Source organism: Homarus americanus, unplaced genomic scaffold, assembly GCF_018991925.1.
Source record: "Homarus americanus isolate GMGI-L3 unplaced genomic scaffold, GMGI_Hamer_2.0 scaffold57965, whole genome shotgun sequence".
Lineage (NCBI taxonomy): Eukaryota > Metazoa > Arthropoda > Malacostraca > Decapoda > Nephropidae > Homarus > Homarus americanus.
In genome coordinates, this window is record NW_024725031.1 from 2,954,709 (window position 1) to 2,978,805 (window position 24,097).

General features: G+C 43.6%; 2 protein-coding genes across 2 annotated transcripts; one reads left to right on the plus strand and one right to left on the minus strand.

The window, feature by feature from the left end:
• Positions 1-4,022: 4,022 nt before the first annotated feature.
• Positions 4,023-16,269, plus strand: LOC121864638. Its single transcript, XM_042363749.1, has 17 exons — positions 4,023-4,150; positions 4,553-4,623; positions 5,133-5,187; positions 5,638-5,837; positions 6,648-6,721; positions 7,234-7,456; positions 7,683-7,756; positions 9,089-9,308; positions 9,758-9,985; positions 10,179-10,266; positions 10,545-10,574; positions 10,937-11,121; positions 14,080-14,242; positions 14,646-14,733; positions 15,135-15,290; positions 15,413-15,548; positions 15,908-16,269. The coding sequence occupies exons 2-17, from the start codon at positions 4,590-4,592 to the stop codon at positions 16,114-16,116; spliced, it is 2,163 nt and encodes a 720-aa protein (XP_042219683.1). The 5' UTR covers positions 4,023-4,150; positions 4,553-4,589; the 3' UTR covers positions 16,117-16,269.
• An 819-nt stretch (positions 16,270-17,088) lies between these two features.
• Positions 17,089-19,421, minus strand: LOC121864699 (basic salivary proline-rich protein 2-like). Its single transcript, XM_042363858.1, has 3 exons — positions 19,417-19,421; positions 18,277-18,525; positions 17,089-17,395 (listed from the first exon to the last, which is right to left on the minus strand). Exons 1-3 carry the CDS (start codon positions 19,419-19,421, stop codon positions 17,089-17,091), a joined length of 561 nt encoding a protein of 186 aa, XP_042219792.1.
• Between the last annotated feature and the right edge of the window lie 4,676 nt (positions 19,422-24,097).

The window sequence follows — 24,097 nt, forward strand, 5'->3', positions numbered from 1 at the left end:
GTTTATTGTTTGCTAAGTCTTCATTCATAGGTTATTTTTTACCTAGTCTCAATACATAAAAACTATTGTTTACTAAATCTCCATTACTTGCTTTTTGTTTACTCAATCCTTATAACTACAATATATTGTTGTTTACGAAGTTTTGGTACATGGAACTTATTATAGGCCAAGTCTTCATATATAGATTTTGATGTTTACTAATATTTATACGTATATGCATGATTTTATAGGTAGAAAATATGTATATATACTGTACATACACATGCAACATACAGCTACCTGAATTCTTCAAACATACATATATACAAATTATAGTTGCGACTAGATCACACTCGTATGACTTTAACGTCAAAAATACTATAAAAACATAGGTTTCTTCTCTGTTTAGATCTTCCTGTAGTTTTGCAGAGTCCTCGTCAGATTTAATTACACGTCCTATTTTGGTGTCATCAGCAAATTTACTTATGTTGCTGTCTATGCCGATATCTATGTCGTTTATGTATGTAATAAATAATAATGATCCAAGTACTGAGCCTTGGGGAACTCTACTTATGACGTTGCTCCAATGGGACTTAGTGCCGTTAATGCTCACTCGCTGTTTCCTGTCCTGTAACCACGCCCTAATCCATTTAAGGATATTACCTTTGATGTCATGTGCTTCTACCTTTCTAATTAGTCTTTCGTGGGGGACTCTGTCGAAGGCTTTGCTAAAGTCGAGATATACCACATCATAATTGTGCCCCTCGTCCACCGATTCGAAAACTGATGAAAAGAATGTTAATAGATTAGTTAGACATGAACGTCCGCTTGTGAAGCCATGCTGGGAATCATTGATCAATCGGTGCTTCTCCAGATGATTTCGAATAGAGTTTGAAATGATTGCTTCCAGTAATTTGCCTACTATTGATGTTAGACTGATTGGACGGGAGTTAGAGGATAGGGATCTATCCCCCTTCTTGAAAATCGGTATTACATTCGCTATCCTCCAGGATTCTGGTACTAAACCTGTTTTTAAGGACATGTTAAACAACTTTGCTGAGGGCATACTAAGCTCTTCCTTACATTCCTTTAATACTGTGGCAAATATCTCATTGGGACCAGGTGACTTATTAGGCTTTAGTTTGTCTATTTGCTTACTAACATCGTTACTAGTCACTACTATCTCGCTTAATTTGTTTTCTTCACTATCTCTGAATAGAGTCGGTGCCCCGGGTATCATGTTTAAATTTTCGGTGGTGAAAACTGTTGAAAAATATTTATTCAAATTATTGCTCATTTCTCCGTCGTTATCAGTGAGCTCGCCGGTGTCTGACGGTATTGGTCCAATCTTTTCTAGTGTTTTAATTTGATACATTTGGTAGAATCCTTTGGGTTTTGTCTTCGCCTCCCTTGCTATCCTTACCTCATTATTCCTCTTGGCTTTCCTTATCTCGGTTTTAACCCTACTCACCAATACCTTATAATAATCCCGGAGGTAAGTTTCGCCACGATTTATCCTTCTACCTATAGCCTTCCTTTGGCCAATGATGTTCTTTAAATAATTATTTATCCATTTAGGGTCATTGTTGTCTGATCTGAGTTTCTTGTATGGTATGTTCTGCCTTTGTGCATGAAGTCACTCATTATTTAAATTGTGGAACTCGGCAATCTCAGATCTCGTTATCAGGTCCGAGTCATTTGTCAGGTTCCTGGCCAAGAGCCACACTCCCTCTCTCAGCTGCCTCTTTAAACTGTCAAAGTTTGCCCTTCTGAAATCTGGTACTTTAGTGGAATTTTCCTTACGTCTGCCCTGAAAATCTAACTGGAATCAAATTTCTTTGTGATGGCTGTTTGCAAGTTCGTTCCCGACCTCGATATTGCTAATGAGGTTTTCTCTGTTTGACAGAACTAAATCGAATATATTATTACCCAGTGTGGGTTCGGTTATATGTTGACTTAGGAAACAGTCCTGGATCGTCTCGAGAAAATCCTCTGATTCTGAGTTACCCGTAAGGTCAGTCCAATCTATTTGGCCAAGGTCAAAATCGCCTACTATACAGACTTTGTTGTGTATGGAAGTCCTGTGCATTTCATCCCAGATAAGTCGCTCATTGACTCTATCAAGATTGGGGGGTCTATATATTACTCCTGTGATTAATTTTTCCCGACCGTCGATTAATTCTATCCAAATTGTTTCTGTATTCCTCTCAGTTTGTATTTTCTTAATTATTTCACACTTCAGGTTATCCCTGACATAGATTGCTACTCCGCCTTCTTTCCTGGTCTGCCTGTCGGTATGGAACAATTTGTAACCTGCAATTTTCTATTCGACAGGTAACTCACGTGAGTCTAGGTTGATCCATGTTTCAGTGAATGCTATTATACCGATTTTTTCGGTACATACCAAGGCCTTAATATCATCCATTTTGTTTCTCATACTTCTACTGTTCGGGTAATAGACATTTAAGTTAGTCGTGTTCTGAGTCCTCCCTTTACCGCGTTTAGATTTAAACTCCCTGTCTAATTTAGTTTTGTCATCATTCATAACATTATTTCCCTGTAATCTTTCACTTTGTTTACCCGCTCCCACTGCATTCTCCTCCACCCCCGTGCGCATATGTTCTCCTAGCAGTTTAAAGACTTCGATATCTTTTGAACTGCCCCCTCTAGAGACCCAGCCAGGGTTGCTACTCCATCCCTAGCATAAAGGTCCCTTCTGCCGTAGAAGTTGTCCCAGTTGTCAATGAATGGGACTGATATTGACTTGCAATATCTGTCAAGACGGTCGTTGACACCAACTGCCCTTGACAACCATTCACGGCCAACTCTCCTTTTAGGCAGGACACCGCATATGATAGGGATCCCTCCCTTAGTTCTAATACGATCTATAGCTGTCTTGAACTTATCAAGAAGCTCCTCACTCCCACACCGGCCTCTTGCACTGAGGCAGATAATGGGTTTGTTCCCATTACCAGACAAGATATTGTCCATCCTGTCAATTATATCCCCCACCCCAGCTCCTGGCAAACACACCCTCATCCTAGATGATAGAGAGTGGTAGTAACTCTCGACAGGAGCTTCCATGCACAGGTCAACCAGCCTATTGCAGACTCCTTATTTTCTTATGTTCATCTTCTTCTTATAGATGTGTGCACCCCTCCTTAATTTCTCTGTGCTCTACCCGAAGTGAAAGAGTTGTTAAATCATAAGTTGCTAGGAGTACCGTGGGTCGGTGGCCAAGTGTCGCGTCACATCCTTTATCTGCTTGGCTTTCCCCAACCTCCTGTCCTCTTCTGCTGCTGTGTCGCCTCTCTCGCTTATCTTAGTAAGTAGCTAGGTGTGAGTGTGTGTGTGTGTGTGTGTGTGTGTGTGTGTGTGTGTGTGTGTGTGTGTGTGTGTGTGTGTGTATAGTGCATATGTAAATGTTATATAATCTGCACTCAATAAACACGTATACAATCAATATAAAGAATTGACTTAAACGAAGAGTCCCCCCCATCTCTCTCTCTCTCTCTCTCTCTCCTTCTCATAAGATATTTTTACCTCTGCGATGCGGCTGCCAAAGGTTGTTTCATGAGGGTTTCTTGTATCTTTATTTCCGATTGTTTTCTTGTTCTGCCCAATGCTTATCCTATTATCTCTCGTCGACTGTCGCCTCCCTCCCTCCACACCCCACTACCCTTTAACGTGAACAAGGTTATAAGTAGTCATTTGCTTGTTTCTCCTGCCTGTGTCCAGCTGGGAGAAGACTAGGAAAATATTAAAACATTCATCCCTGCTTCTCAAAGGTTCGCTCGTTGAATGAATACGCACAATGTTAAGAATTAACTTAATTTATTGAATTTAAACGGAAACAGGTAATGCTAAGAGTCTCCCTGTGTATTTTTTATATTTCTACGTTTTTTGTTGCGTTTTACCGTAAGTGAACCAGTGCCTCCGTTCATAGATCTCCAGTTAGAAGGATTATACATTATATGAACCTTTGAGACACAGGACCCTAAGCACTCTGGGGTGGCTTACCTCGTGACGTAGTCGACAAACAGGTGAGGGAGGCTCAGCGTGGTTAGTAGAGACAGGAAGCCACTAGCCAGCCAGTGTACGAGTCCCTTGTGGTTATGACCTGACGTGTGTACCTCCCTGCAGTTGTCTCCATGTCTTCTTTACTATTGAGGTAAGAAGATGTACACACTTGAGTTTTAAAATTTTTACTTATTGTATGCTGTGTGTGTGTGTGTGTGCTCTCACTGCCGGGTAGTTATGGGAAGTGTGACATAGTTTCTGGGCCATATCTGACTAAACCAATAATGACGACAGGTAGAATGAGCCTTACCTAACCTAAGTTTCTCATTATATAGTTGTTAATTAACTTAGCTAACATAAACTAATAATCCTACAATCATTTTTCTGTTAAGTGAATTCCGTTAGGTTAGGTTAGGGTACGGTAGGTTAGGTTAGGTTAGGTTAGAGTAGACATCGTGTACTGTGGATAGAGTAGACATAGGGTACTGTGGATAGAGCAGAAATATGATCTTATGGATGACAAAGACAGATGTTTGTAATGCTGTCTTCGCAGGTGTTGAGTGAAGGGTGGGAACTTCAGTGTCGTCAAGATGGTCGACGCTCTCCTACTTGTCTGCCTCCAAGGTGAGTGTTGATGCTGTCCTGTTGTTTGTACGTGTTCACACCTGCTGCTAACCAAGTCTCTATCTTTTATCAATATTTCTATGTTAAAATACGTCTCATATATATATATATATATATATATATATATATATATATATATATATATATATATATATATATATATATATATATATATATATATATCTGAAGATGCCTCTGAAGATGTCTTGAATAAAGACGAAAGCTAAGGTACTCCGTTGTTTCCCTTTTCCCGTGTGATTTTATCAAGATTTATCTTATCCACGTTTTCATTGTGGGTCTACATGAAATATATATATATATATATATATATATATATATATATATATATATATATATATATATATATATATATATATACAGTATGTGTGTGTGTGTGTGTAATATCAAGCCTCTAATTCATGTTTATGTAATGGTGATGTGTATTGTTGTGTACATTACCAGTATAGTAGCGAGTAAATTGTTGTTTCAGTGATTTGTTTATATTGCAGTGGTAGCATTGGGTGTGGCTTCCTCTCTTCACTTCCACGATACCCCACCACTACCGTAAGTGTCTCCTACCTTGAACTAGAAAGTTTTAATTGGTGAGTATTAAAAGGTATAATATATATTTACCTTCATCTATGCCAGGGGTGGGCAATTATTTTTGATGGAGGGCCACTTCATGAATGGTGGCACACTTCGCGGGCCACAGGTTAACAGCGACGAGCCAGTATTGCTGCTATGTCCACCCAACTTCCAAAATTGTCCTTTCTGTAATTAATAAGAATTTTTTTTTTCTGATTGCCAAATGCAGTGGCGGGCCACAGAAATAATTTGGCGGGCCAAATGTGGCCCGCGGGCCGCACTTTGCCCACCCCTGATCTATGCTATAGTGTATTGTTCACTACACAATATCCCTCTACTGCACAGTCGTAAAAAGTAACTTCATTATTCATACACACGAGAAATTATGATTCGCCTAAATCTTAACTGTTCTGCACTTTAAACTTGTAGATGGGAGAGTTCAAGGTGGTACTGGTGGCCTCCTCTTGTTGGGCAGGTGAAGGAGGGAGGCGTCGCCGCTGGAGCTGAGGACTCAAACACTCCGGCTGTGGCCACGCTCAAGGAAGAACACTCAGCAGCTGTGGCCACTCTGAAGGAAGAACACTCAGCAGCTGCCCACAACACCATAACTCGAGTGAAACGACAAGACTGTGAGTGCTGTCTGCTGGTCCTGTGGGGGGACTGATATAAAAGAGGAGTTTGGAGTGGCGAGAGGGAGGTGTTGGGTGTGGTGAGTGGGGTGTTAAGGGGATGAGTGAGAGTAGAGGATGGAGGAACGTGTAAGGAACAAGGGAAGGGTGTGGAAGGAGGGAGTGCTGAGAAATGAAGGAATGGCGGGGAAAGAAGGTGTAGTAAAGAAGGAAGATTGGTGAGCCCAGGGTAAGTATTGCGTCTCCTGCCCCTGGTAGTGTTAGGGTGATAGGAACTAAGACTCCCATATCTGTGTAACACAAACCTGACCCCACACCGGTGTAACACAGACCTGACCTCACACCTGTGTAACACAAACCTGCACCCGACACCTGTGTAACGCAAACCTGACCTAAGACGCCTACTCCTGTGTAACACAAACCTGACCCCACACCTGTGTAACACAAACCTGACCCCACACCTGTGTAACACAAACCTGACCTCACACCTGTGTAACACAAACCTGACCTCACACCTGTGTAACACAAACCTGACCCCACACCTGTGTAACACAAACGTGACCTATGACACCATACCTGTGTAACACAAACCTGACCCCACACCTGTGGAACACAAAACTGACCCCACACCTGTGATACACAAACCTAACCCCACACCTGTGTAACACAAACCTGACCCCACACCTGTGTAACACAAACCTGACCCCACACCTGTGCAACACAAACCTGCAACCCGAGATAGTATATCTGCCGGTTGTCTGTGAATATATTATCTTACACAACTTGTTTGTTCCTCTGCACCAACTACAGTGATAACACTGCCGACACCAACTGACTTGAGGAAGACGTCAACTGGTACCGACTACGTTGATATCGAGTGGAAGGTGAGTTTTCGTGTCTCCTTGTGCTATATTATCAGTGATAACTAATAACATATACTGTAAGATATCACCTACATTAGGAAGAAGAAATATTAGGAACAATTGTACGATGGGAATAGTATTGAACATAAAACTTTATTATGAGAAATGAAAATAACAATACATAATTATAATAATACGATTAGTATTGACCTTAAAATGTGACTGAAAAAGATTGAGTAAATGTCGAAGCTGAACACCCCTATCGATGGCATTTCAAAATGTTTGGGTGAGGATGTAAAATATTTTGGTTCATGATAAAATTAACACCTCTAATGTCAACAGAATGGTGTGTATGTGGGATCTGCTCTTAGCTTCTATGGTTCTTCACTACTAACGCTCCCACACAATAAATTTTAGAACCTTTCCCCCGGTTGATGCTGTGAGTCACCGGGTATCGTATAATCCTTCCAGTAGGCTGGTGATGGTCGGTAGATTGTTCCACTGTCTTTTTATCCTACCCTTGTCCTCTACAGTATGAAGGAGACCAAGGCAGTGTAGAGTTCCTGGTCAAAGTATACTACAGTGGTGCTGAACGAGTTTTTGCCAAGGACCAGGTAGTACGAGGAACGTCAGTGAGAGTGGGCGGTCTGGCACCCAGTACAACGTACCTCATGTCCGTGAGCGCCTTTAAGGCTCTCCCTAGGGGCCGCCGTGCCACCAGTCCTGACAGCCAATTGATCACAGCCAAGATTCCAGGTCAGTCAGCTACAAGATAAGTGATGAAAGTGACAGGAAACTGTTGAAACACCATCAGAAAAGATTCCTTAAACTACTCTCTCTCTCTCTCTCTCTCTCTCTCTCCCTCCTTTGGAATGTATCGTTGCGTACCGCCTCTGTCTTGTATTATACCACTGAGTCATTATTTTTTCTGAACTGAATGTCATATATTTATGTGTTTAATATTGTTTTCCTTGTGTCGTAGATCTGGTGCTGTCGCCGCCAAGTAACCTCAGGGTGACGGACTCTTCTCGCGACTTAATCAACCTGGAGTGGCAGGTGAGTAAACTCGTTGCTTCTGACAGAGTACGATTTGATTTATATAAAAAAGTGACAGATTTTGTTATATTTGAAAAATCAGTTTTATATCGACATTTTATAAATCAGGAAAAGGTGGCCATTGTTCTGGGAGGTGTGGCGGTGGTCAGATTGAGTCGATGGTGTGTGGTGGTGGTCAGGTTGAGTCGATGGTGTGTGGTGGTGGTCAGGTTGAGTCGACGGTGTGTGTGTGGTGGTCAGGTTGAGTCGACGGTGTGTGGTGGTGGTCAGATTGAGTCGATGGTGTGTGGTGGTGGTCAGATTGAGTCGACGGTGTGTGGTGGTGGTCAGGTTGAGTTGAGTCGACGGTGTGTGGTGGTGGTCAGGTTGAGTCGACGGTGTGTGTGGTGGTGGTCAGGTTGAGGTCGACGGTGTGCGTGGTGGTCAGGTTGAGTCGACGGTGTGTGGTGGTGGTCAGGTTGAGTCGACGGTGTGTGGTGGTGGTCAGGTTGAGTCGACGGTGTGTGGTGGTGGTCAGGTTGAGTCGACGGTGTGTGGTGGTGGTGGTGGTCAGGTTGAGTCGACGGTGTGTAGTGGTGGTGGATGAGTCGACGGTGTGTGGTGGTGGTGGTCAGGTTGAGTCGACGGTGTGTGGTGGTGGTCAGGTTGAGTCAACGGTGTGTGGTGATTGTCAGGTTGAGTCGACGGTGTGGTGGTGGTCAGGTTGAGTCGACGGTGTGGGTGGTGGTCAGGTTGAGTCGACGGTGTGTGGTGGTGGTCAGGTTGAGTCGACGGTGTGTGATAGGTGGTCAGGTTGGAGTCGACGGTGTGTGTGGTTGTCAGGTTGGAGTCGACGGTGTGTGGTGGTGGTCAGGTTGAGTCGACGGTGTGTGGTGGTTGTCAGGTTGAGTCGACAGGTGTCGACGGTGTGTGGTGGTGTCAGGTTGTCGACGGTGTGTGAGTCAGGTTGGTGATGGTGTGTGGTGGTGGTCAGGTTGAGTCGACGGTGTGTGGTGGTGGTCAGGTTGAGTCGACGGTGTGTGGTGGTCAGGTTGAGTCGACGGTGTGTGGTGATTGTCAGGTTGAGTCGACGGTGTGTGGTGGTGGTCAGGTTGAGTCGACGGTGTGTGGTGGTGGTCAGGTTGAGTCGACGGTGTGTCTGTGTTTTGGCTTTAATGTGAGACATAATATATCAGTTTTGGTTCAGATACCAGGGCCTTGTTTGTTGACGCTTGTATAGAACACAAGATTTTTAGCAGCTGTCTCTTTGGTCCCGCTGTGATCATCTTCGTCAGTAGGTGAAGTTGGATGTTCCTGTGAGAGATTGATGTCACCTCTGCCCTCTACATACAGTATGACGGAAACCAAAACGATGTAGAATTCCTGGTCAATGTATACTACAGTGGAGGAGTGCTGTTGAGGGACTTACCGGTGAAAGGTAGAACGTCCGTGACGGTGGACGGTCTTACGCCAGACACAGACTACACCTTCTCCGTGAAGGCTTTTAAGGCACTCCCACGTGGCCTCCGCGCCTTCAGTGACTCTAGTCCCACCATCACCGGCACTACTCGAGGTAAGTTGGCTCAAACTTATGATAACAACAACTACACGATTGTCAGCAATAAAGAGAGGTTTACAGTACATGCCAGCAGGACAATATTGTTAGCATAGAGTTACGGTGTTGCTGGGATGAAATGGAAAGTGACTTAGGTCTTCCCTACCCTCGGGGTCTTTTGATTTCATGTTTATTTCTTCTGAACCTCCAACACTGATCTAACATGCCTGTTCTGTGTGTTGGGTCAATTTTCTTATCCTTAAAAAAGCTTTATTTTTAGTTGTATACAGTACAGTACAGTACAGTACAGTACACATTGTAAAGTCAAAGGATTCGGTCGACGTTTTCCTGAAAGTTGTAACTTCTTCACCAGTAAGTGTTTTGAGATTTTCCTCGATCAGTGAGTGAGTGAGTTAATGCCCAAATCAGGTATGAAGCTGTTTCTGATTATATTTTGTTGTTTCCAGTAACGCCTCGGCCAACACCACGCCCACAACCACCACGCACACCACCACCAAGCCCACCACCACCAATACCACGCCCACAACCACCTGAAACCACGACTTCGCCATCAATACTCCGTCCTGATACTAGGCCTCCAGCTGTAGGGTGTACCCACGGCATGTGTTCCTGTCCCGCACCCAACCAACACTTCTGTGTCGCGTGTGACAGACTCAGCCTCTGTGAAAGAGTTGGTCAGTATCTTGGCGTTTAGTTGTCTCTTGTCCGCCGCGATATAACAATCCTATACTGGGTAACACGCAACAGTTTTACCAATACATACATAACAATTGAATGAATTATAACTTTATTTTAACTACGTTGGGTTAGTTTTTACCAGAAGAATAATTATCGTGCTTTATTGGTTTAATTTTCTGGTTTTTGCAGAGGATGAATCCGTGTGTAGTATCGAGCCAGCAGCCATGGGAGTGAACATGACAGTGACGGTACTATCGTGTGGCCCTCAAGTGACGCTGTGAGTACCGTGCTCTTTTGATCTTCTTTATTCATGATACATTATCTATTCATTATCAGATTCATTGCTATATTCTTACTTTATATATTTAATATGCGCTTTATTACTTTATTCATTGTGTATTAATTTTTCACTTTATTTATTTATTCTTAATATATTATTTACCCTCATTATTCAATACTTTATTTTGACTTTTTCAGTTATACGTTGCTAAGTTTTTATTCGATGTATTTTCACTATTAATTTTTATTTTTTATTAATTTCAATTTTTTTTTCAGGAATCTTAGGGATTTTGTACGTAGTGATAAGTGAGTTGTCATCTGATTTACGTAAATATGATTTATCTTGTTATATCACTTTCTTTTTGTTTTTAGATTGGTGAATATTTGTGTTATCCCTGTATATTATTCATATTCTTTACTGAAGGTTCTATAGTCTGGCTCGTCATTAATGCACATACTGTAACATAAACCTCACTCGTTTTCTCTGGGTGACACCTGTGGTTAATACTGCCAAACATTTACTGTGTGGTCAAAAGATCACTATTCCTCATTTCCTTAATTTTGTTTTGGTCGAGATAAACATCTGTCAGTGAAGCAAAAGACGGAAATTTAGGGTCAAATATACGGAACCACAATGTACTTTAAAAGGCAACAATACTGCTTTATAGGGGACTGTTGTGTGGGTCAGCTACCGGAGTGCCTGTGGATACGGTGGTGATGGCGGAGTGTTGGAGATCGGCTACCTACCTGTCACAGTGCCACGCTGACGGCAAGTGGCATCCTTACGGCCGCCACCAGACTCAGGCACCGTCCTCACAACACCTGTGTCAGCCTCACGCCGTTAACTCTCTCGGTGAGTCTCATTTAAGGGGTCATAACCGTGGTTAAAAGTTGGCACGATACTGCTTTGCGTGTGTGTGTGTGCAAAAGCATGTATAGTGTGACCGTTAACATAAATAACGTTGAGGTCCAGAACAAAAACCTACAGAACATTCCAGATGTGTTGGAAGTAAAGAAAGGGTGTCCATGACTAATAATAAGGCCCTCATTTCTAAACATAACTTACAAGTGTCTGCTACATAAGTTCGTCAACAATAATAAGACCAGCGTGATTTATGTATACCTGTATTAATGTTGAGGCTATTAACTATTAAAATGACTGTCAGATAATACATAAACACCCTTTACCTCTTCAACAGACCTGAATGTTGTAAGACCATTAAGAGGAATTAATGTTTAATATTTCAGATCGACCTCAAACCTCCTTCAACCGCTACTGTTGACGAGAGAAAGAAAACCACAACAACATTTACAGGAGTGACTTGTCTAATTAATTACTGTGACTGGACATAGGGTTAGAGAACGACAGTAAGCCAGCCTCTGATTGGTTAAAAAGTACTTTGTGTCTTGATTCAAAAGAAGAGTACATGATAAAACCAAATATAACCTAACCGGATTTAATGTAAGCTAAACTTAACTTTCCCAATTTAACCTAACCTGATCTAATATAACCTAGTCTAACCTAACCAATATTAATCTTATTTTAACCTGACCTACCCTAAACTAACATTACCCAAGCATATTTAACCTAATCTAACCTGACCCAAGCATATTAAACATAATCAATCCAATGTCCTACATGACCGCAAGCAGTGTGTGGTGATTAATGGCACGAAATCATCATCCATACCTGTCACAAGCGGGGTACCACAGGGCAGTGTATTGGGCCCGCTGTTGTTTGTTTGTTTCATAAATGACATGCCTGACGTTGTACACTCCTCCATACAAATGTTTGCTGATGACGCCAAGTTATTTCTGGAAATCAAGAACCAAGCGGACTGTGAAGAGCTGCAGAAGGACCTCTGTGGGCTCCAAGAATGGTCGAAGAAATGGCTGCTGAGATTCAATGTCACAAAGTGTAAAAGGATGCACCTGGGGCGTACCAACGGTAAGGAGGCGTATCATATGTCCCAACGTGATGAAGAAACTGCACTGTTTGAGACTGAATGTGAGAAGGACCTCGGTGTGTATGTTGACAATGAGCTGAAGTTCTCGGGCCATTGCGAGAAGAAGGTAAATCAGGCAAATAAATTATTGGGTCTTATAAGAAGGTCGCTCAGATATCTAGACGATCCGTCCCTCGTGACGATCTTCAAGAGTGAAATGCTTTCCCATCTGGAGTACTGTCACCCCGTCTGGTCCCCGAGATATGCTAGGGACTGTCAGTTGGTTGAAAATGTTCAAAGGAGGGCCACCAGACTGGTGCCTGCCCTTCGGCACCTCAGCTACCCTGAGAGATTGGAGCGCCTGAACTTGTCTAGCTTATACTACAGACGGGCAAGGGGTGACCTAATTGAGTTGTATAAGCATCTCAAGGGGCATTACTCAGTCGAGTGTCCTTACTTGGAGCTGGCGGACGCTCGCCCCACAAGGGGTCACAGCTCAAGATTGAAGAAGCCGCAAGTCCAGAAAACTGTGAGGGCAAACTTTTTCGGAGTGAGAGTTGTGAACTCTTGGAACAATCTACCAGAGAGTGTTGTGACGGCACCGAGTGTGAGCTCTTTCAAGACAAGACTTGACCAACACTGGAGCCGGTTCAGGTACATTCAGGAGCCGGTGTATGCCCAGTACTTGCCAACAGTGCGTAACAGAGACGTGACCGATCGCCCGGGCGGCTAACGAGCCGATCAGTGGTGAAGAGGATAAAAGTAAAAGTAAAGTAAAGACCCAAACACATTTAACATAAAATTATCTAACCTAATGTAACCTTACCTAACCTAACCAAATTTGAATCCTACTTAACCTAACCTAAACTAACCAACCGTAGGATTATTACACAAGGTCTGGTCGGTTCGTGTTGTGTGTTGTCAACCTGAGAGGCAGTGTAAGCATCTGAGGGTAGGAGTCTCGTGTCAACCAATCAAATCCTGTCTGGCGATCGCTCTCTAGCCGTCTGTGTTATTATGTCCTTAACTTCTTACTCGTGATAATAAGAGTATAATTTGTATTTATTATGACTGTAATTTTACATCAGGTTATGAAGAACTCTTAAGCGAAATATATGGTATTAAATTCAATCCAGTAATGTAGTTTTCATCCATATGTCGTTCCCTTAATAGATTATACACTATTCATTAATTATATCTGACCCAATTTTAAGACTTCATTCTGTAATCTCACTCGACCTTAAATAACACATGCTGGTCAAGGGGAAGTTTGCTAAATTAAGAAATAATTATTGTGAGTGGTTTTTAAGTGAGTTTTTAAAGTGTGTTTTTTCAGTGTGTTTTAAGTGTGTTTTTTAATTGTGTTTTTAAGTGTTTTAAGTGTGTTTTTGAAGTGTGTGTTTTTTAAAGTCTGTCTTTTAAAATGTGTGTTTTTTTAAGTGTGCTTTTTAAGTTTTTTTCTAAGTGTTGAATCTATATAATATTTGTTTTAATGTTAATGAGTTTTGAAATGTGTTGGATGACTTATTGACTCCCTTGATAAACTCTATGATTACTTCGTCCTGCATCACTTCCTTCCTACATTCAATTCATTTACTTCATTTATTCATTTACTTCATTTATTCATTTACTTCCTGTATTAAAAAACAAAAGCAGTACAACTAATATTACAGTTACAGGAGACTTTAGGATCGGTATGTGTTATCAAAACGGGATCACCTGAAGATTACCGTAAGAAGGTGTTTAATCTTCGGGTGAAATAAACTGCGAGGGGCTAATCTGCGGGTGATCTCATAACCTTATTAAAAAATAAATAAATCGTTCATTTCTCTCTGACTAGACTAACGATTTGTCTCCTGTCACAGTGTGTGGTCGAAGGCCGCCCTATCAAAACGATGCAGTCCAAATCCTCTCGACAAAGCCTCAATGGCCATGGCTGGTCGGGGTGTTTCGGAAGGAGAACTACGCCTGTACTGCCACCATCATTAGCCCTCGTTACCTCCTCACAGCTGCTCACTGCCTCACAAGGTTAACAACTCCCTATGAGACAAGAGTGTGCCGGTCATCCAGGCTGTGGTTCAGCGCCTTTCATCCATATTCAATCTAATCAATTGGACACAGCTAATTTTACATCAAGCATCTCTTAAGTTAGGTTTGGTTAGGTTAGGTTAGGATAAGTTGTGGTAGATTAGGTTAGGTCCGGGTAGGTTATAGTAGTTTCGGTTGGGATAGGTTAGGTTAAGTTTGAATAGCTTAGGATTCCGTTGTAAGTTTCATTGTTCACTGATAATTACATTTATTAGGAACTTTGGAAATTCATAATTATCACATTTTTGAAGTTCTGTAATTTTCTGTTTATTACATTTTTTTTCTTTTAATTTAACGATGTTTTAGTTTGTTTTTCTCTGTTTAACTATATTTTTATTTCCAGGACGCAATCAAGCTCTCGGGAGTTAGTTGACTTGAGGGAATTAATGGTTCAACATCTTGATACCAACGGCTATGTCGTCAGGAAGTATGTAAGTGTACGGACTCTTAGATGAGAGCAGTGGCGTTGTTAGAGGGTTTCTTGACACAACACAGGTATTGACAGCCAGGACACATATGTAAGTAGATACATACACAGTCAGGATTCAGACATCTAGGATACAGACACAGCCAGGATACATACACAGCCAGGATACATACACAGCCAGGATACATACACAGCTAGGATACATACACAGCCAGGATACATATACAGCCAGGATACATACACAGCCAGAATACATACACAGCCAGGATACATATACTACCTCGTGAACTAGCATACTCTTATTCCCTTCCAAGATGAACTAGCATATCTTAGCTCCTTCCCATGTAAAATAGCATACCCTTTTGTTCCTCCCTGGTGAACTAGTATACTTTTGTTCCATCTCAGGTAAAGAGCGGGTACCTATACCCCGGGTTCGTGGCAGGCAGAAGACCCTCAATGGACGTGGGGTTGATTAGCGTGGAGGAGGCTATAGTGTTCTCCTATCATGTACAGCCTGCCTGCATCCACACCCAAGGCTTTCCTTCTCAGAACATAGCAGCCGTCAGTATCTCTTTCAGCTGTGTGTGTGTCTTACCAATCTCTCTTATATGTGCTTTCGATATTCACACAACTAAGTAATCATCATCTTTCTGACGACTCCTAACCCATGTTACTTACGACAGACCTTCAAACGCTCAAACCAGCATTATGGATGGGAGTTAATACTTCAACAACACGACCCTCGCTGTCACTCCCCTCAAGACGCGTGTGCCAAGTCCCTCAACCTACACGACACTCAGTTCTGTGCTACTGACGCAGGTGAGGCGATACCTACAGTGTGTGTGTGTGTGTGTTTTTATGCTGACACAGGTGTATCTCAGCACCTGAGTGAGATTGTAATGAGAATGTAGGCATTTTGATACATTATAAATCTGTTGGTTATATTAGTAGTAGTAGTAGTAGTAGTAGTAGTAGTAAAGTCGTTATCATTATATTAAGTTTTTATTATTTATTGTATATTTCCCTTTGCTGCAGTATCAAACAGTAACATTCTTACTTACGCCAAACTCTGGTGTTCCTGGATCATTCAATACACATTTACGGCAACTGTCGTATGCATCAACACAACACCCTAATCCCTAGAGAACCATTGAACATAAAACTCTGATTACTGGCAGAATCTACAAGACGCCTGAGTGAGGGCTCCTCAGGTGGGCCTTACCTGGTCAACGTTGGGAAGGCGAGTAAGGAGCAGTGGTCGGTGGTCGGTGTGGTATCCTCTTCCTACAGCAGAGACTCCTGTGACACGCCCCTCACCATCTACTCTTCCCTGGCTGAAATGAGGTCCTGGATATCAGAATGTGTAGACGAGGGAATCTGTTCCTGATGTGTTGTCGAGGGTGAACTTGTCATTATGTAAATGGTTGTGGGTGATTGTCTCTTATCACGTGTGACTATTTGGTCAGATAATGTACTTTTGGTTGACCTTAACTTGTCATATATGTACTCTTCACAGATGTTTATTAAAGGTTAATTGGTCTGTGTCGTTAGTTTATCCATTGTAAACTTCCCTGTGTCACATGGGACGACAAGTTCTCCCTTATAATGTAGTATTTTTGTTTGATTATGTTGCCAAGATTATCACATTGTTCTGTTAGGGTTAAGGTCGGTTTAGGGTAGGCTAGATTAAGTTCTCTTAAGGACTCTATGCAAAAAGGATTTTACGTGTGATATAATAGGGATGCAGGTATTTCCGCCCCTGTGCAATGTGTGCGCGTGTGTCTCCTGACCAAAACGTTCCTAACGTATGAGCCAAGAATACCATAGAAAGTAGCGAGCAGCCTTGAAGCACCTCCCCTACATGCTTACTCAGAGCTAAGTATAGACTCCACTGCCCATGTAATAATTGGTGTTTGTGATGGTGTACGCTATAGTATGTCTGTGTTCCAGATACTGGTTGAAGAAAACACTACATACCATACTCCATTGTACATTTAATTATCTTTTCTTTTAGCAGTCACACATTGGACCAATCACAGTTAAGTAAGGGATTACTGGACGTATGTCCCTGGGGTCGCTGACGCCCGTGGTAGAGCCCCTGAGCTCCCCGACGCCCATAGGAGGGCTCCTGGGAGAGTCCCTGGAAGCATAATTGCCTCTTGTGGGCGCTGCCGCCCCTGGGATGGCCCCTGGGGTCGCCGCTGCCCTTGGGAAGGCCCCTGTTTTCGCCGGCGCCCCTGGGAGGGCCACGGGGTTTGCTGCCACCTCTAGGAGGGCCCCCGGTGTCGTCGACGCCCCTGGCGTCACCGACGCATCTGAAAGGGCCCCTGGGAGAGCCCCTTGGGGGTGCAATAGCCCCTTAGAGGGTCCCTGAGGGGGCTGCCGCCCCTTCGATAGGCCCTGGGTCGCCACTGCCCTTATGAAAGCCCCTGGGGTCGCCGACGTCCCTGGAAGGGCATCTGAGGTCCACGACCCCTTTAGGAGGGCCCCTGGGAGATCCCCTGGGGGCGCAATTGGCCCTTAGAGGCCCCTGGGGTCCGAGGCCCATAGAAGGATCTCTGGGGTCAGCACTGCATCTAGGAGGCCCCCTGGAGTCGCTGCCTCCTCTAGGAAGATCCCTGGAGGAGCCGTACCTGGTAGGATCGCTGGGGACAGTTGGTTTTGCACTATTTAGAATATTGGGAGATATGACATTAAATAAACACATACCCCATCCAATTTCCAGTATCACCACATCATGAACAATGTAAAGGAGAATACATATCCAACAGGAAAACATAAGTTGGGGTGTTGTGCTGACTGACTGCTCTGTTCTCCTATTGGCTGTAATTTGGTGGATTTACATTTTAGTTCACCAATCACAGTTAAGTATGCAATTGCTGGACGTATGTCCCTGGGGTCGCCGACGCCCGTGGTAGGGCCCCTGAGGTCCCCGACGCCCCTAGAAGGGCTCCTGGGAGAGTCTCTGGAAGCGCAATCGCCCCTTAGAGTTCCCTTGCAGGTGCTGCCGCCCCTGGGACGGCCCCTGGGGTCGCTGCTGCCCTTCGGAAGGCCCCTGGTTTCGCCGGCGCCCCTGGGAGGGCCACGGGGTTTGCTGCCGCCTCTAGGAGGGCCCCCAGTTTCGCCAACACCCCTGGGGTCACCGACGCATCTGAAAGGGCCCCTGGGTTCGCCGGAACCCCTGGTAGGGGCCCTGAGTTCCCCGACGCCCCTAGGAGGGCCATTGGGAGAGCCCTTTAAGAGTGCAATCGCCCCTTAGAGGGTCCCTGGGGGGGCTGCCAACCCTTGGATAGTCCCTGGGGTCGCCACTGCCCTTATGAAAGCCCCTGGGGTCGCCGACGTCCCTGGAAGGGCATCTGAGGTCCACGACCCCTTTAGGAGGGCCCCTGGGAGATCCCCTGGGGGCATTATTGGCCCTTAGATGCCCCTGGGTTCCCCGACACCCCTGGTAGGAGCCCTGAGTTCCCCAACGCCCATAGGAGGGCCATTGAGAGAGCCCTTTAAGAGTGCAATCGCCTCTTAGAGGTTCCCTGGGGGCGCTGCTGACCCTGGGTTAGCCCCTGGGGTCGCCGACGTCCCTGGAAGGGCATCGAAGGTCCACAACCCCTTTAGGAGGGCCCCTGGGAGATGCCCTGGGGGCGCAATTGGACCTTGGAGGCCCCTGGGTCCAACACCCGTACAAGGATCTCTGGGGTAGGCGCTGCATCTAGGAGGCCCCCTGGCATCGCTGCCTCCTCTAGGAGGGTCCCTGGAGGAGCCGTACCTGGTAGGATCGCTGGGGGCAGTTGGTTTTGCACTATTTAGAATATTGGGAGATATGACATTAAATAAACACATACCCCGTCGCATTTCCAGTATCATCGCATCATGAACAATGTAAAGGAGAATAAATATCCAACAGGAAAACATAAGTTGGGGGTGATGTGCTGACTGACTGCTCTGTTCTGCTATTGGCTGCAATTTGGTGGATTTACATTTTAGTTCACCAATCACAGTTAAGTATGGGATTGCTGGACGTATGTCCCTGGGGTCGCCGACGCCCGTGGTAGAGCCCCTGAGGTCCCCGACGTCCCTAGAAGGGCTTCTGGGAGAGTCCCTGGAAGCAAAATCGCCCCTTAGAGTCCCCTTGTGGGCGCTGCCGCCCCTGGGATGGCCCCTGGGGTCGCCGCTGCCCTTGGGAAGGCCCCTGGTTTCGCCGGCGCCCCTGGGAGGGCCACAGGGTTTGCTGCCACCTCTAGGAGGGCCCCCAGTGTCGTCGACACCCGACGCATCTGAAAGGGCCCCTGGGTTCGCCGACACCCCTGAGTTCCCCGACGCCCCTAGGAGAGCCCCTGGGAGAGCCCCTTGGGGGTGCAATAGCCCCTTAGAGGGTCCCTGGGGGGGCTGCCGCCCCTTCGATAGCCCCTGGGTCGCCACTGCCCTTATGAAAGCCCCTGGGGCTCCTGGGAGAGTCCCTGGAAGCACAATCACCCCTTAGAGTTCCCTTGTGGGCGCTGCTGCCCCTGGGACGGCCCCTGGGGTCGCCGCTGCCCTTGGGAAGGCCCCTGGTTTCGCCGGCGCCCCTGGGAGGGCCACAGGGTTTGCTGCCGCCTCTAGGTAGCCCGATCGCCTACCCGCTAGCCCACCCGCCTACTAGCCCACCCACCCGGGATTCGGAGAAGTGTCCTAGCACAGATTGGAGACTTACTCCATGACCGCAATCAGTGTGTGCGTGTGGTGATTAATGTCACGAAATCAATATCTGTACCATTTACAAGCAGGGTACCACAGTGTAGTGTATTTGGCCCACTGTTGTTTGTTTACTTCATCAGTGACCTGCAAGAGACTGTACACTCCTCCATTCAAATGATTGTGGATGATGCCAAGTTATTTCGAAAAATTAAGAACCAAGCAGACCATGAAGAGCTGCAGAAGGATCTCTGTGAGCTTCAAGAATGGTCGAAGAAATAGCTGCTAAGATTCAATGTCACGAAGTGTAAAAGGATGCACCTGGGACGTACCAATAATAAGGAAGCGTATCATATGTCCCAACAGGAAGAAACTGCATTAATTGAGATTGAATTTGAAAAGGACCTAGGTGTGTATGTTGAAAATGAGCTGTAGTTCTCGGGCCATTGCGAGAAGATGAATCAGGCAACTAAAGTTGTTCAGATATCTAGACGGTCTGTCCTCTGTAATGATCTTCAAGAGTGAGGTACTTTCCCGTCTGGTCCCCGAGATATACTAGGGACTGTCAGTTGATTGAAAATGTCCAAAGGAAGGCCACCAGGTTGGTGCGAGCACTTCGGCAGCTCAGCTACCTTGAGAGATTAGAGAACCTGCAATTGCCTATCTTATACTACAGAAGGGCAAGGGGAGACCTAATTGAGATGCATAAACATCCAAGGGTATTACTCAGTTGAGTGTCCTTACTTGGACCTGGCAGACACTCACTCCACAAGGGGTCACAGCTCAAGGTTGAAGAAGCTGCAAGTCCAGAAAACTGTGAGGGCAAACTTTTTTGGAGTGAGAGTTGTGAACTCTTGGAACAATCTGCCAGAAAGTGTTGTGACGGCACCGAGTGTGAGCTCTTTCAAGACCAGACTTGACAAGTACTAGAGCAGGTTCAGATACATTCAGGAGCCAGTGCATGCCAACAATGCATAACAGAAACATGACCGATCGCCCAAGCGGTTAACGAGGCTATCAGTGGTGAATTGGATAAAAGTAAAAAGTCAAAGGTAAAGTCATAAGGAGATTATTGGAAAAATCGGATTATAAGGGCACAGTTTCAGGCTCCCCTGAACAAGAGGTGGTCAACTTCACATGTGCAACAACCTCTTCAATTTGCAAGAAGGTTGTGTTGAACTTTGGTGTGCGTGTCAAGGCTTGTACAAACCGAAATGGTTCACACGTCGAGAATGTCAACTACCAAAAAATTCTGCAATGAATGATTATCAAATGGCAAGATGTCCTTCACGAGTTTCCCATATGATCTTGTATTTGAGTTGTGTAATTACCTCATAATAGTCACGAAATCAGGCCCTTATTTTGGTGCACCCTGTATATACAGTACTGTATATAATTTCTTTCTTCCTCAGTTGTAATGTCTTTATCTGTCTCTGTGGTTATTTGCTTTTATGTCTCTCTCCCTCTAGGTTTATTCTTTTTTATTATCTATCATTTCATGTCTTATCAGCTTACTTGCCATTCAGGCGGATGGTCTATCCAGTGTTTGTACAGGAGTAAATCGGACTCCAGAAAACCTGTTATGTTTGGTATGGTTACACTGGATAACACCCTTCTCACGTATATCTGGGCCAAGCAGGATTTGAACCTCCCATGACATATTGGTGAGATGTGCGCATTACCGCTGCATTTTTCTCTCTCTATTTCTTTCTTCGTCTTTGGTTATTTCTGTCTTTATCTATCTTTCTTTTTCTGTTGTCATTTCCATCTTTATCTGTCTGTCTCTTTCTCTTTGGTTATTTATGTGAGTGTCTATCTCTCTGTCTTTCTTTCTTCCTGTGGTTATTTCTGCCTGTCAGTCTTCTCTCTTTCTGTGTTTGTCTCTCTGTGTTTCTCTGTCTCTCTGTTTATCTGCTTCTCTATCAAATTGCGTTTCTTTCTTTTTTCTTTGTGTCTTTCTTTATCTGATAGACTGATAGCTCGATAGACAGATAAATATACAAAGAGATATACAGATAAACAGACAGACAGACATAGATAGATAGTGAAATAGAAAACAAGGAGTTAAATCTCAGCTATGTCAAGTTTGGTCATATTTAGGAAAACAATTTAAATGATTATTTTCCAATATATTTCTGAAGACAGGTCAGGTCATTCTCTCTCTTTCTATCACCATTTCCCCCTCCTTCTCTCTCTCTCTTTGTCACCCTTTCCACCCTCCTTCTCTCTCTTCCCTCCCTTTCTATCTGTCACTCTTCCCCTCTCTCTCTCTCTCTCTCTCTCTCTCTCTTTTTATCTGTCACTCTCCCCCTCCCTCTGTCTCTCTCTATCAATCACTCTCTCCACTGTCCCCTACCATCTCTCTCACAACAAACATGACATCTATACATGACCTCTATACATGACCTTATAATAATAATAATAATAATAATAATAATAATAATAATAATAATAATAATAATAATAATAATAATAACAATATATGGACTAGTAGTATTCAACAGACAGTGGGCCACCTCACAGTTGGGTTGACCAGAGGTGCCTCACCATACTTCGATATGTATAATCACATGTATATTTCTACATATCTATGATAAGAATAGATTATACACATGTACAGTTACGGACATTTGAGTGGTGGCCACCTAGTCCATCATCACAGTGGTGGAATGCTCACCACAATTGGTAATAGTTAGGTATAAGATAAAGAATGGAGAGTAAAGGCCTTACCGAATTTTGGTGTCCAAGCAAGTAATGGCGCTCATGTAAGGAAAATTGTCATCTATTGTTTACTTTTTGTATATTATTGTTGTCTCAATCTCTACTGTAAAAAATAACAAGAACATGAGATCAAAGAACAACAAAATCATAAAGAAGTGAACAAAATAATATAAGATAAACAATTAAAATAGTTTTCCCTCATGTTCGAGGATGGCCAGCCCTAGGGTCACCTAGGCGAGAACTTGTTTAAGGTGTAGAAAATGTCGCTAACACAACAACTACACCTTAAGTTAACGAGTTGCATGACCCAGTGTCAAGGAATAATCCGAGAAGACAGGACAACTTGTCAACTGCACTGGCTAACCATTACCTCGGAACACAATCCGTAAATTGATTAACATCCTGGTTCCCAATTACTGCTGCGTCAGGCAAATGGCATAAAGAAACTTTTTCACTCAATCTCTTTCTATCTGTAAGGGTTAAGTATAAATATAGAAGTCAGGCATCTGCTCCCAACCCCCCCCCCCCCAAATATACTGTATATATATATATACAGTATATATATCGCTAAATCCACGTTTCCAATGGTTTCACACAAAACCTGTTCATTCATCTTTTTTAAGCAACATGAACCTCCATCGGGGAATGTCCATGCCAATGCAAGAAACATAATGTTGAACGTGAAAAACAAATATATTTATTCACCTTTCATTATTTCACTAAATCTTAATAAAAAGTAAAAAGTAGAAGACAATTTTCCTTACATCAACACCATCTATTGGTTGGGTGCTAAACTTAATTATGGTCTTCACTTTCCATTCTTTAGCTTACACTTAACTGTTATCAATTGAGGCAGCATTCCACCACTGTGATAGTGGACTACCGGTGCCCTCAATTCTTATGTCCTCATATGTCCAAAACTGCACATATGACACATGTTGTACATGGTATATGTACACACATGTATACACAACTTTGTCATATATACAGATGTGTACTAATGACACATACATGCTATATGTACACAATGTATACATAACTCATATACACCTACATGAATGACCCACATGTATACACAATTGTCATATATATACTACACACATGTAGGCATAACTTTATCATATACACATACATGTACATACGACACATACATGGTATATATTCACACATGTACAGTATACATAAGTTACATTATCACATGTACAGTCCTGGACATTTCCACATGAGGCTCTCACCCACAAATGTGAACCCTGTGAATGTGAGGCTGGGGAATCTGAAGCAACAGAAATTTATATATCTGGTAACAATGTATGTGTGTGTGGGGGGAGGAGGGTTAGGCGAGTGCAGTAGGTGTGGGAGTAACTGAGTTGTGTTGTGGAGGCAGTTGTCGTGTGTTGTTTCAGCATATTATGGATAGATGGAGATGGAAAAGGGTGATTATGATTAAGGAAATTAGTGATTTATTAAAACTGCATTATAAGTCCAGTCTCATGTAAACCTGTAAACCACCAGGACAATAGCCCCACATAACTGTGGCCCCCTTTCTTATGCCTTGCCGGCTCCCTGCCTAGTCACCATTGATATAAAGTTGTTGTAATGTTAATGTTATAATGTGTATTTCAGCTTTGCCCTTTATTCCACTCCTCACACACCTCCAGCCACCCATGACAACATTTATCCAGAATTACCATGTTATGTTATGCTGTAATAAAACAATGTATTGAACTCTATTTATCCTTCAACTGGACTTTACTATGAAAATACTAATGACCAATAATTGATTCCAATCAGTTGAAAATCTCAACTTGTGTATAAATCATTTCGCAAGCATAATCCTCGGTATTAGGTAAAATGGAATGAATTTGAATATCAATACTATGTACACACTGAAATACTGAAGTTTCCAATTCACATTAACTGCTTGTACTGTATATGCTAATGACAAACATTCTATTCCTCCAAAAGTTAAACATTTGGCT